The sequence below is a fragment of the Mangifera indica genome, chromosome 20 (assembly GCF_011075055.1).
Source record: "Mangifera indica cultivar Alphonso chromosome 20, CATAS_Mindica_2.1, whole genome shotgun sequence".
Lineage (NCBI taxonomy): Eukaryota > Viridiplantae > Streptophyta > Magnoliopsida > Sapindales > Anacardiaceae > Mangifera > Mangifera indica.
Window position 1 is genome coordinate 80,897 of NC_058156.1, and position 14,454 is coordinate 95,350.

The 14,454-nt window shown below is 33.7% G+C and overlaps 1 protein-coding gene and 1 pseudogene across 2 annotated transcripts; both read left to right on the top strand.

Moving 5' to 3' along the window:
- Positions 1–3,485, top strand: LOC123204214 (annotated as a pseudogene).
- Positions 3,486–7,387: 3,902 nt separating this feature from the next.
- LOC123204027 (ATPase 11, plasma membrane-type-like) lies at positions 7,388–14,408 on the top strand. Of its 2 annotated transcripts, none has more exons than XM_044620557.1 (22): positions 7,388–7,544; positions 7,651–7,731; positions 7,825–7,944; positions 8,037–8,135; positions 8,245–8,382; positions 8,542–8,676; positions 8,774–8,953; positions 9,049–9,255; positions 9,342–9,461; positions 9,547–9,666; positions 9,761–9,883; positions 9,985–10,089; positions 10,202–10,346; positions 10,877–11,041; positions 11,213–11,451; positions 11,657–11,689; positions 11,792–11,873; positions 12,105–12,265; positions 12,493–12,678; positions 12,774–12,956; positions 13,043–13,221; positions 13,959–14,408. In XM_044620557.1, the coding sequence occupies exons 2-22, from the start codon at positions 7,678–7,680 to the stop codon at positions 14,053–14,055; spliced, it is 2,871 nt and encodes a 956-aa protein (XP_044476492.1). In that variant the 5' UTR covers positions 7,388–7,544; positions 7,651–7,677; the 3' UTR covers positions 14,056–14,408. The 2 variants fall into 2 exon arrangements, with proteins under 2 accessions (XP_044476492.1, XP_044476493.1); XM_044620558.1 differs by having other exon boundaries at positions 9,598–9,666.
- The last annotated feature ends 46 nt before the right edge of the window (positions 14,409–14,454 follow it).

Genomic DNA, 14,454 nt, shown 5'->3' on the forward strand with positions numbered 1-14,454 from the left:
TTTCCGTTACGCATCCAACCATTATAATTCCCGCCTCATTTTCTTTCTCCGGCTACCACTTAAACCAAAGAGAGTATTTTTCTGGAAGAAATGGGCATGGATTATTACAACATACTAAAACTCAATCGCAACGCCACTGACGACGACCTCAAATAGGCCTACAAGAGATTAGCAGTTATGTGGCACCCTGACAGGAACCCAATTTCTAGAAGACCTGAAGCCGAAGCCAAATTCAAGCAAATCTCCGAAGCCTTTGATGTTTTAAGCGATCCACAGAAACGACAGGTCTACGATTTGTACGGAGAGGAGGCTTTGAAATCAGGACAGGTCTCACAAACTTATAGTTCTGCCTCCACGTCGACTCGTGGACAGAGGCAGCATTTTTTTCAACGCCAGCACCCCAATCCGACGTTCCAATTCAATCCCAGAAATGCAAAGGACATCTTTGAGGAGTTCTTTGGATCTGAGAGAGTTCGTAATAACGGAGGACATCTTTGAGGAGTTCTCTGGATCTAAAATTGCTTTGCCTGTTGAGAATGTTTTTCCCTGTAGCTTGGAGGATATTTATAAAAGAGCTAAAAAGAAGATGCGAATTTTCAGGAATGTTTATGATGCTTTTGGGTATGTTCTCTTTCCTTTCCTGTCATTTTTTTTTTTTATTAATGTGATAATGTTTCAGATGTTGCTTATTGTAATTTTATGTACACTCGACAAATGCTTAGAATGTTTCAAATTGGAAATCTTGCCTGATCATGCAACTGAAGTTAGTTTTTTGTTGACTTCTAATTGCTACTGCAGAAGATATTGAAAAGTTATGCTCTTAGGATCTATGAATTGTTTATTTATGGTTAGCTTCAAGCCGTTCTCATTTACTTGTATAATTATTTGTAGTTTGATTCAATTTCGTCATCCTCCATACAATGTAAATAGTTTTTGTTTGACTCATATTTCTTTTGCTGTATCATTATATATCTTGAGTTCACCTTTTGTAGTGGTACGTTAGTACAAAATAATCATGACTGTATCTTATTCTTTTATGCGAGACATAGTCAATCATTAATTTTGCTGATAAAAAAACTGTCAGCATATAGCATTAATGTAAATTGTCTCACCCACTTTTTTAGCACAGATGAAGATAACATCAAATTGTTCATATGAATTAAGGGTTTCAATAGTGCAGTGCTAGGTTTCCTTGTCCTACTACCACAATTATCTGTATGTCTCAGTGTTCATTCTAAAACAAAAAAACTGGTCTCGGTTTTCTTTTCTACTTAAAACCCAAAAAAAAAAAAAAGATCAACTAAACAAACCAACAGACTTGAAGAGCAAAATGAGGAGCAATAAAATATTTGATATGTTGAATAATTTTGTGAAAGTGCTAATATTTCATAGTAGTGGATGTGAGGGAGATATCTTCTTGAGATTTACCAAAGATGTAAATGAAAGTCACTTCCTTGGATAAAGTTTAATGGATCTTTGTTGATGGTAGTAGATTATCTCTTGGCCCTTGGGTGTGAAAGTAATCAAGTAAAGTTGAAGGGGAACGCAAGATAGAGAAAAGATGAGTAAATGAGTCAAGAATAATAAATATCAGCTATTCTGTTAATGTTTCTGTAATGTGTTTCAGTCCAAGCTCTAAAGGTGTTACTAATTGTGAGCAGTATAGGATATAGTAATTTAGGAAGAAGTTAAACAACAAGTAGCACACTTTCTCTGATGATCCATGCAATTAACACCACTTTGTCTCGCTGCAAGTTTTGTTCAACATTAGACTTTTGTAGTGTTTGTGTTAGTAGTCAATGCATATTTTGAGAACGATTTTTCAAATATGTTGCAGTCTGAAGCGTAGATGCTTCTGATGTTAATGTCAGTGAAATTCACCGGACTGAATTTACTCTTAATATTGATTTATTCAATGAAGTATTATGTATAGGTTAGTAAACGTTTGCCTATGGATCAGGATGGGATTTTTCAACTGTATTTGGAAGAGGCAATGTTGATTAAACAGTGAAAGAGGTGACTAGAAGGTACAGAATTTATTATGTTTAAGAATCTCTTACCTTTAAGGATTTTGGTTGTTCCCGTTTCCTTCTTGGTAGGATGCATGTAGGATTTTGTTCCACAAGCAAACTTACTATTGTTTAATGTAAATAAAATGAGTTTTTCATGACTGTTTATTTACTTTTTAGTGTGATTTCCAGCTGTGATTATAGTTGTTGTTTAATTCTTTCCTTGGTGGAAAAAGTAGCTAAATGTTCGATCCCAGTGAATTTGATGTTTAGGCGAAAATGAGTGGGATTAAGAACTTCCTTCCATTTTTGCTTCTCTTGAAGCTCAAGTTTTCATTGTACATTTGTTTCTGCAATTTCTTGCATTTGATTAGGAGAGGAGAATCTGTTTTCCTGGTTTATGCTGTTAAATATTGAAGATACTCTTATAGATGATTTTAAAGATTGTAAAGTTCATGTTAAATACTGCAGAGTAGATTGTAACAAAAGGTTCTCTCTCTTTCTTAGTTCAAAATATGCAGAGCAACGGATGGCTTTTAATATGAATGTTTTCTCTTGAGATCCACTTAATTTGTTTATGTTGCATTGGTTCTATGCTTATTTATGCTTTTCTTATGTGAACAACGTTTTTGGCGGTAATCTAAGGACTATTGAGGTGATATTAACCATTGAGATCAAACCTGGTTGGAAGAAGGGAACAAAGATAACATTCGAAGAGAAGGGTAACCAGGAGGCTGGTCTTAATCCAGCAGATCTTTCTTTTTTTTGTGTTGGATGAGAAGCCACATGCCCTTTACAAAAGGGATGGTAATGACTTGGTAGTAAACCAGGAGATAACACTGCTGGAGGCTCTCACAGGTAAAACCCTTGATCTGACTACCCCGGATGGAAGGAATCTTACGATCCCTCTGACAGATATCATCAAACCTGGTGCTGAAGTGGCTGTCCCCAATGAAGGAATGTCAATTTCTAAAGAACCTGGGAAGAAGGGTAATTTGAGAATCCAGATAAGTGTAAAGCATCCTTCAGGGCTCACATCAGAACAGAAATCTGAGCTAAGAAGGATTCTGGGAGGAGTTTCATAGTAATTAGTCAATTTATAATGGACCACTAAATTGGCTCTGGAGACGTGTCTCGATCCTAGATGTAAAAAATTATTTATGCTGTCATAGAATGTGAATGCTCAGGCAGGTTTAGGTGGTGGAATGGTGTAGCTAAGAGCTGGGCTTCAGTCAAACTGGAAGGAATAGGTTGGTAAATTCTACCCAAGCTTCTGTCAATATTTCCTTGCAATATTTTACCTTTGATTTCAATGCTGATATATTATAGAACTAGGAAAGACTGTAATTTGTTGGCTTTTTTTTTCAAAGATTATATCCAAGGGCTACTTCTCTTAATCTGTCTTAAAGCATTTGAAGTGATTACAATGGTCAGATGCAGAAAAAATAGGTGGGTACAAACTCTTCTTAGCGGTAGTGGCTAGAAAATGATGGATTTCTGTATCTGTATTCTGTCTCCAGCTCTTGAAGCCCAAATCAGTTGGGAAAGTGGTACAGTACTTTGAGGTGGAAGCTACTATATCAAACTGCTATGAGAATTACCCAGAAAGAGAAGAAACCATCATTGGAGAGATTGTCAATTACCCAAGGTTGGTTAGTAATAGTAACATTTTAGGTGGAAATATTGGTCAAGGAATTCATATTGAAGACATTATCATTATTTTTAGTTTTAAATGCTTATTTTCAAAGTACTTGTTAATGGGTTCATATGAAACTAAATTATTGGCTTTTCTAAGTGGATGTTGTATAGGCCAGTAAAGCAAGTTGGGTAAGCTTGTCAAATTATAGAATATCAATCAATCTAATCACACGGTTGAAAACTTCAACTAATAATAAAGGAGCACGCAGCAAAAGTCTAACATAAACTATTAAATCTAATTATATTATTGGGATCAACAAAAATGCTGATAGTCCATTCACTGACCACTTTCTGCTGTTTTTTATTTTTTTTCTTTGGGTTGTGATTATGAAAACAAAGGGACAGTTAAATATAAAGGACAAAAGGGAAAGTTTGAAGTTAAAAATCAATTAATTAGCAAGTACCATTATTATTCCCATTTAGGCGTTGGGTTGTGCATGAATAATAATAGGAGTCACAAACATCTGAAAATAATATTATTGGATTCTTTGTCCTCTGATAAAACAGACAGAGAAATTTGCACATGCACACAACCACTACAAGGTAGGTGTCTTTAAAAAAGCTTTTTTCTTTTGTCTTTGAATTCCATTCCTCCTCTTTTATTTTATATATCTTATCATGTCATTCCTGTAGTAGAAACAGATGAGAATTGGCCAATGAAAGTTGAGTGCTGTTTAAGAAAGTGAGTGCTTTTCATTAGGAAAGCAATGAGCATTCCCAAGACACCAATGAAATTTATGTTATACTAATGAAAACTTTATTATCTTACCATGTTATACTTCTTTTTCTTCAACATCATTGTTTATCTTCACGGAAGTTAATATTCATTACTTAATAGAAAGTTGAATCTATCCCTATTAAAAACACAAATGCAAGATTAAAACTAATCTTTCTTTGTGAAATCAGATTTAAGATTTCTGAATATTTTGCATGCCTTGCTTTTCAGAACATCTATCTACTTTTAACATTTTTTCTTTTTCTTTAAAGCATAATAATAGTAAGTTGTTTGTATCAGAATCCACTTGCTTTTTCTATCAATCAAAACCCAATTCTTTTCTTTTATGCTTTTTACGTTGACTGCTTACTCAGATGACACAAACACCAAAAAAAGCAGTTGTATATTTTCATTTCATGTGGTTGAGAATACAGAATCCTAGATAGTATTGAACAAAATATATTCATGTGGTAAGGAGTATATAATTTCAATTGAAAAAAATGAAATTATATCATTGAAATTTGATAAAAATATAAGCATAACATGTGGAGCCGTTGGATGGCATTAAATTGAGTTAATTTAAGTGGACCATGTTTAGTAAGAGAATGACAGTATGCTGACTGAGTCTGCAAAATTTCCGGCTCTGCAATGCAAACTCTGTTCATCATCCCAATAAAACAATCAAGCAACATGAATTTCAATTATTGTTCACATTTGTGCAGGTAAATACAATTGAGTTTGGCATGTGATGAAGTGTATTTATATAATCTTCTTTAATTGCTTTAATTGTGAGCCACATGAAAAGATTTGGTGGTGAGATATTTTGGGAATTTAATTTGTTATAGAACTATAAGCTCTATCTACCCAATCGTTGTGGGTTGGGAAATTAGCTTAAAATGGGTAGCAAAGCAACGTATCAAAAGTGAATGATGAAAAAAATTAGGGCTGTGAGAAACCTCAGAGTTAGGGTTGTCAAAAGAAAGGAAGAAAACAATTAAGGTTTCAGCAGGTCTTGGCTATGGGAAACTTTAGAATTGATTAAGGAGGTCTTCAACGTTTCAAATGATTAGAATTGGGAAGTCCCGATTCTTTGAATTATTGGTCTATCAATGTAAATCTCCTTTAATCAATAAAATCACATCTATTTTTAGCTTTTTTGTTTGAATAGTTGGTTGAGTTCCTCCTAACACAAAATCCTACAAAGTAACTCAATCTTCAATAAAGCTTTATAAAAATAAAAGGATAATAATAATAAAAAGGCATTAAAATTGAAAAGGAAAGTGGGAATCCTTTGTGTTCATTCCAAGTAAATCAACGACAAAAAAAAGAGGAAGATTAAAGTGTAAAATAAGGTGATTTGATACTACTGATTATACCTTTAATTTGAAGAAAAGAAAAGAAAGAACAAAACTTTTATATTTTGTATTTAATAAAACTATTTAATACAAATAATATATATAATTTTATATACAAATAATAATATATTATTATGTAATTAGATATTCTTTTGTGGGATATTAATTAAAATAGATAAAATTTTATCCGCTTAAACCTTTTAGGCAAACCTACAGTCATTTTACTTTTATAAGTAAATTTATATGTAATTTCAAAAATACCCTCCCAGCCATGTAGTTGTCATACAGGGTGCGTGCGGTGCGTATAAATGCGTGTAGAGTGCGCGAGTGCGAGGGTGCGTGCAGTGCGCACACTCTTTCTTTTATATATATATATATATATATATATATATATATATATATATATATAAAATATAATATTTAAATAATACAATAAATATATATATATATATATTAAATATTATAATATTTAATATAATATATATTATATTATTATATATATTTATTATATTTTTTAAATATTATATTATATTATGTAATTTTATATATCTATAAAACAAAACAGAGTGCGTGCAGTGCGAGGGTGCGCACACTCTGCACGCACTTCGCGCACTCTCGCACTTCTCACGCACCCATACACTTTACACGCACTCACGCATTCTGTACGATCCTTGACATTCCACACACAGAATGATTGAAAATGATGTAATAAACCAGAGGGTATTTTTGAAGTTGTAAAAAAATTTGCTTATAAAAGTAAAATTACTATGCGTTTGCCTAAAAACGTTTACGTAAAAATTTTTTTACCTATTTTAATTAATATCTCTTTATTTTATGTTTAATTTAAAACTGTATAATTATATAAAGATATATTATTATTTATATACAAGATTAGAGGAAAATGAATTGCTATTTAGTTAGTTTTTTTTATAGGTAAATAACTCCAACCCATGAGAAATTTATGTGTCGTATAAGGGTAAAGTTTGAAAGTGATTTTTTCATTTAATAAAAATATATATAAAGAGTGTATACAAGATGAGACAAATCATGTATTGTTTAGTTGTGTAGATTTCACTTAAGGCTCAGGTTCGACGGTTGAAACCATGATTTGAATTTTACTTTAAAATAATGGTTAAATATAATAAATTATATATTATAAATTACCTTTGCAATCAAAATTATATTATAAGATTTTAAGAATGTAAAAAAAATACAAAATTTTAAACTTTTAGAATTATATTATTATTATATTTAAATTGAGTCATAAGATCACAAGTTCACTAAATTAGTAATTGAAAATTCAAGCTTCACTCGACCTTCAGTTTAATGAAACTTAAATTTTGACCTCGGTCTAATGAATATATAATAAATAAATAATTTCCAAAATGTGTTTCCTTTCATGATAGAAACTCAAGTACCCAAAATTTAATTCTGAGATTCACTGGTAACCTCATGATCTCTTCTTTCAATTTCATATTTCTATTTCTTGTATAAATTTGTAAACAAAGTTGAAAATACTGGTCTTATCCATTTGTTTATTTTTTATTATTATTAAATTACCAATGGGTACATGAAAATTAAGTATTTCAAAAGGTTGGTAACGTGTGTGCATATATATAAACATAAGGTTTCGGAAGATGGTCAGAAGAAAAAGACAGTGGACTGTTATTACTACCGTCATACTGCCACTACTCCTGGCGGTTCCTTTTCTCACAAATTTGGTTTTAGAAGCCTAATCTATTTTTAAAATACAAACTTTGTAACTGGGTAAACCTTAAATTCTTCTCATTTGTTAAGTTTTAACTTTTAAGCGTTGTAGGTGGCTCTTTGATGGTAGTTGGTTATTGTGTTTTGGTCTGTGGTTGGCTTGTAGTGACAAGAAGCTGAGAATTTGAGCTTGATGGGGGAAAAAGGTGAAGTTTTGGAGGCAGTCTTGAAGGAAACTGTGGATTTGGTAATAGATCTGAATTACTTTGTAGCTTTTTTTTAAACTTTTTTTATTGGTGTTTCTGGTGTTAAAGTTTTAAGCTTTTTTGGTTGAGTGCAGGAAAACATACCCATTGAGGAAGTTTTCGAGAATCTGAGATGTAGCAGAGAAGGTCTCTGTAGCAAGGCAGCTGAGGAGAGACTGACCATTTTTGGTTACAATAAGCTTGAAGAGAAAAAGGTAATAGTTTTTTTTCTTCTATGTTAATTTTGCTGTGAAGAAAAAAAGGTTCTTATTACTCATTATGTTCATTTCTGCTTGGTGTTTTGTAGGAGAGCAAAGTCTTGAAGTTCTTGGGGTTCATGTGGAATCCTCTCTCGTGGGTTATGGAAGCTGCTGCTATCATGGCTATTGCTCTTGCAAATGGAGGAGTAAGTGATTGTTTATGTTTACTGAGTTATCTTGCGTTTTATTTTCTCCGAATAGTTGTGTCTTCTTCGACATTTCAGTGAATTGTATCCTTCTATTTTACTTTTGCAGGGAAAGCCTCCAGATTGGCAAGACTTTGTTGGTATCATCACACTTCTTATAATTAACTCAACCATTAGTTTTATAGAGGAAAACAACGCTGGTAATGCTGCTGCTGCTCTAATGGCTCGTCTTGCTCCAAAAGCGAAGGTACAAGGTTCTAGCAACAATGAACATATCAATGATCCTTAAGCTTAATTGATAGACGTGTTTAAACCTTGACAAGTGACCCTATTTATATATGAGTAGTGGACATACATGTTTGGCTCAGTATTATTGTTTGATTATTCAATTAAATTTGTTAAATAGGTTCTTCGAGATGGAAGGTGGAGTGAGCAAGATGCTGCTGTTTTAGTCCCTGGTGACATAATTAGTATCAAACTAGGAGATATTATTCCAGCTGATGCTCGTCTTCTTGAGGGTGATCCTTTAAAAATTGATCAGGTAGGTTGTCAGTAACTATTGTGTTACAGACTATAATTATGTTAATTGGTTTATTCTTCTTGTTAATCTTTTCGTTTTTATTTTTTTGGCTTGGCAGTCTGCGCTTACTGGTGAGTCTCTTCCTGTAACAAAAGGCCCTGGGGATGGTGTATACTCAGGTTCTACTTGCAAGCAGGGAGAGATTGAAGCTGTGGTCATAGCCACTGGTGTCCATACCTTCTTTGGGAAGGCTGCTCACCTTGTTGATACCACTAACCAAGTTGGCCACTTCCAGAAGGCAGGGAGATGAATAAATAGCATCTGTATTCATAACTTACTATGCCTTTGTTTTTAATCATTCATTTTCTGTGTTTCACATCACGTGATATGCAGGTCTTGACTGCGATAGGGAATTTCTGCATTTGCTCAATTGCTGTTGGAATGATAATAGAGATCATTGTTATGTACCCAATCCAAGACAGGAAATATCGTCCTGGAATTGACAATCTTCTTGTGCTTTTAATCGGTGGAATTCCAATTGCTATGCCAACAGTTCTGTCTGTCACAATGGCTATTGGTTCTCACAGGTTATCTCAGCAGGTTAGCTTGATTCCTAGAGACGTTTTATTTGATTCTGTTTGTATGGATTTTGATTTAGTGATGGCTTGTGTTAATGATATTTGCAGGGAGCTATCACAAAGAGAATGACTGCAATTGAAGAGATGGCGGGCATGGATGTGCTTTGCAGTGATAAAACTGGAACATTGACGCTGAATAAATTAACTGTTGACAAAAATCTTATTGAGGTTGGGGGCAGTTGTGTTGCTGGGCTTTTTTTTTAATGCTTATGGATTATAATTTCTTAGTGCATGTCGGAATCTCAATTCTCAGGTTTTTGCAAAAGGAGTAGATGCTGATACTGTTGTGCTCATGGCTGCACAGGCCTCTAGGACTGAGAACCAAGATGCAATAGATTCTGCTATAGTTGGGATGCTGGCTGATCCAAAAGAGGTAACGTGTTGATGCCCTGGCATTTTTTCCTCTTAATGAAGTAATTTGAATGTGAACTTAAGATGGTATTCTGTTTCCTTTTTTTCTACAAAAGGCCCGTGCTGGCATTCAAGAGGTACATTTCCTTCCTTTTAATCCAACTGATAAGCGCACTGCTTTAACTTACCTTGACAGTGAAGGTAGAATGCATAGAGTTAGCAAAGGGGCACCAGAGCAGGTAACTTGTCCCCACATTCTTATTTGTATAGTTGCCCTGTTTTTTTTTTTTTCCTTTTTCAAATTTTTATCCTGATTCCTGGCTGCAATTTTATTTTTAAGATTCTACATCTTGTACACAACAAGTCAGACATCGAGCGAAGAGTTCATGCTGTTATTGATAAATTTGCAGAGCGAGGCCTAAGATCTCTTGCTGTGGCCTACCAGGTGATTGGAATTTTTTTTCTTTTATAATCCTGTTTAAAATTTATGTTTTGTTGGTACTCTATTTTATCTTTCATGTCATTATTACTAATTTTTAATTTCCTTCATTATCTAGGAAGTTCCTGATGGAAGAAAAGAAAGTCCTGGAGGGCCATGGCAATTTATTGGTTTGATGCCTCTCTTTGATCCACCTAGGCATGATAGTGCAGAGACCATCAGGAGGGCTTTGAATCTTGGAGTAAATGTTAAAATGATTACAGGTGGTTTCCATTTAGCAATTCGAAGTCATGTTTTACTTGTGGAATGATATTGTTGGACTACCATACTACTGCCTGGTGAAACCAGAATTGAGCAATAACTTGATGCATGTTTTGAAAAATTACTAAATTTTAAGTTCAGTGGATATCATTTAACTTGTTATAAAAATTGAGTGGAATTCTTCATGTTCTTCAACAGCATACTTTTGTTGCTTTTACAGAATGATGAATCTATTCTCTGAATTAATTGTGCGAATACTGCATAAAAAAGGTCATTAGGTTTTGGTATAGCTGTTAGTATTTGGAATGACTAGTTGATTCTATTGTTGCATTTCTTCTTGGAGTTTTAGTTTTTTTGCAAATTCATCTTAGAAAATTAGGTAGATATATAGTATCTAAGGGCTGTGATTTTGTCCTAACATCTTTGATAGTTGCATTAATAATGTTGAATCAAATTCTCATATTTTGCTTGATATAGTAAATATTATCTCTATGAACTAGCATGTTTTGTTTAAATCTGTGAGTATTTTCAGGAGATCAACTGGCAATTGGGAAGGAAACTGGACGACGATTGGGAATGGGAACAAACATGTATCCTTCATCTGCTTTGCTAGGACAGGACAAGGATGAGTCTATTGCTGCTTTACCAATTGATGAGTTGATAGAAAAAGCTGACGGCTTTGCTGGTGTTTTCCCTGGTACTTTCTTTTTCCCAAAATAGAAAATAGTTTTATTTAGCTCAATTTATTTTCATGCTATTTGTTTACATTTGATGTATGCCTGATTTAAAATGTATACTTGAGTGCTTAGAGCCTAGTTTTCAATTGTCCTTGGTTACATTATTGACTTAAATATGTTTATTGGTTCAGAACACAAATATGAGATAGTAAAACGTTTGCAAGCTAGGAAACATATATGCGGTATGACTGGTGATGGAGTCAATGATGCTCCTGCTCTTAAGAAGGCTGACATTGGGATAGCTGTTGCGGATGCTACTGATGCAGCTCGTAGTGCTTCTGATATCGTCCTTACCGAACCTGGCCTTAGTGTCATCATCAGTGCTGTCTTGACGAGTCGAGCTATCTTTCAACGTATGAAAAATTACACAGTAAGTACTGATTCTGAATGTAGTGCAGTTTCCTTTCCTTTAACTTAAAGTTTCTATGTTGAACACATTTTTTTTCCTATGATCTCTAGGTTATTCACAGTGATGTCATGTTGTCCTGCATAGGCTTGGAGCCTAGATTGACATTAATTCTTACACTCTTATACTTTATACCAGTTTACTTACATTTATCTATTCCCCTTGCCAGATATATGCAGTTTCCATTACAATCCGTATTGTGGTAAGATGTTCTTCTTTTTGGATGTTGTAGATCATATTGATTCATTTTTTCTGTGGTGCTTTAGTCGATAAGATTAATTTTGCTTGTTTGTTATGTTAACAGCTTGGCTTCATGCTTCTGGCACTAATATGGAAGTTTGACTTTCCTCCATTTATGGTGCTTATTATTGCTATCCTCAATGATGGTTTGTTTTGTTCTCACCTCAAATTTCTAATTGAATGTGTAAAATATTAAAAAATTTTGTAAATCTGAAATAAGATATGTTCAGTTGCGGTACTTGTAACATAAGATGATCACCTTGGGAGATCCTTTTTTCCTTCTAATTGGTTAAGGGTTTGTAATTCATTTTTCTTTTTATGCTAGTCGATAATGTTGCTCTTTGCTTTATTCTGTTAAAATTTTTGATGACTTCCAGGTACGATTATGACAATATCAAAGGATAGGGTGAAACCATCACCTTTGCCAGACAGCTGGAAGCTAGCTGAGATTTTTACAACTGGCATTGTTCTTGGTAGTTACCTGGCATTGATGACTGTTATTTTCTTTTGGGCAGCATACAAAACAGATTTCTTCCCAGTAAGATGATATTCCATTCCTAAAGATTTAGTTTGTTCTGAACTTGGATGATATAGCTAGTTGCTTATATATCATTCGAAAGCATTGTCCACCCTAGCATTTGATTTTCATCTTGTTGAAGTAAACTTCCATCTTGGTGCCAAATGAAAGAGGGGTTCCTTCATAGAGAAACCTTGTAGACTTCCGATGGAACTTTCAAACGATTTATTTGCCTTTTTATTTGGCAGCGAACATTTGGGGTATCAACCCTTGAGAAAACAGCTAATGATGATTTCCGAAAGCTTGCCTCAGCTGTGTATCTGCAAGTGAGCATCATCAGTCAGGCCCTTATATTTGTGACACGATCCCGAAGTTGGTCTTTTGTTGAGCAACCTGGCTTATTGCTTGTAATAGCTTTTGTGATTGCTCAGCTGGTGAGCCAATTGCTCCTTTCTGTTTAATTGCAAATTTAAACAAATATGTTTGGTAGATTAAGAAACACTTAACAATTAATTTTCATTATGGGCAGATTGCTACTCTGATTGCTGTCTATGCAAATTGGAGCTTTGCTGCAATTGAAGGGATTGGGTGGGGGTGGGCTGGTGTGATCTGGCTTTATAATATCATCTTCTACATCTCACTTGATTTTATCAAGTTCATCATTCGCTATGCTCTGAGCGGGAGGGCTTGGGATCTTGTTATTGAGCAGAGGGTATGAATTCCCATGATTTGCTGAGAATTTTTGCCTAGCTTGTATTTTGTCTTATTGTATTTTTAACGATTTCTTTTTCGATGTAGATTGCCTTTACAAGGCAAAAGGATTTTGGTAAGGAACAACGTGAGCTTCAATGGGCACACGCACAAAGGACATTGCATGGGTTGCAAGCACCTGATTCCAAGATGTTCACCGAGCGGACCCATTTCAACGAACTCAATCAGATGGCTGAAGAAGCTAAAAGGAGAGCTGAAATCGCCAGGTGAGCTGCAATCTTAGGAGTGTTTTATTTTAAATCATGCTGTGTGAACCTTCTATAAGTTGCCTATAGTCTTCCTTCTAAATGGATATTACTTGATATATCTTAAGAGGTCGTTTGATTCCAGTTTTTGAAGATTACCTTGGTAATCTATCTTTTATTCTCTTGTTTGGTTTGTCAGTAATATATTACAGTAATCTTCTATTACCAATACTGATGTGATAGGTAATATAGGTGGTAATCTGATTACCACTTTTACATTAGATATTTAAATATCACTAAGATAATCTTGATTTTATTATAATTATATTATTATTTATTAATTTTTTAAGACAAAAATAAATTTATTTTTAATTAATATGACAAATAATATAAAAAATATTTAAAAATAATTATATTCAAGAGCATTTATATAAAATAATTTACTAATAATTTTTTATAATCTTTAATCAAACACAATAATTATTTATACCTATCAAATTTTATCAAATATAGTAATCATTTATATCCAGTAATCTTCTAAGTAATTTATCTTCAAGAGAATTTTTCTATTTTGATAATAAAACATTACCCAAACCAAATATTCCTTACAAATATTAATGCATTCCTTCTTAATATATTGACTAGCTCTGGTTTTCGTTCTATGCCTCCGATTGTTTTGGTTTATCCATCTACTGCTTTTCTATCCTCTTGAAAAAGAAAAAATAATTAATTTGTTCTGTTTTGGTGGCTTCTTTCAGATTGAGGGAACTTCATACACTGAAAGGTCATGTAGAATCAGTGGTGAGATTGAAGAATCTTGACATTGACACTATTCAGCAAGCTTACACAGTCTAAACGAGATCATCTATTGACGTAGTCATTTATTAAGAGATTTCCATTGCTGACATTAAAGACATGTAATCCACATGCTGCAAGTTATCCGTCGACAGTGTTAGTTTTGGCATCTATGATTTCCGTTTGAGCACTTTAAAGTGCTGTGACAAGCCTTTTTTGTATGTCTTCCTCCCTGCTCTGAAAAATCGCCTATCAGAGCAATGTGGCGTTTGATGTTTATATTAGTAAAATTTAAGGCCGGTTTTTCTATTTCGGTGGACAAACTCTTTATGGTTAGATAGTTACTTTTGCTGTTGATATTGAGCAATAAGTGCTTAGAGACATGAAATATATTGGATTCAGTATTTTTTGCTTCTGGAATGTTTGAACATGGATTCGAGCTCGAGCTGAATCTGGAAT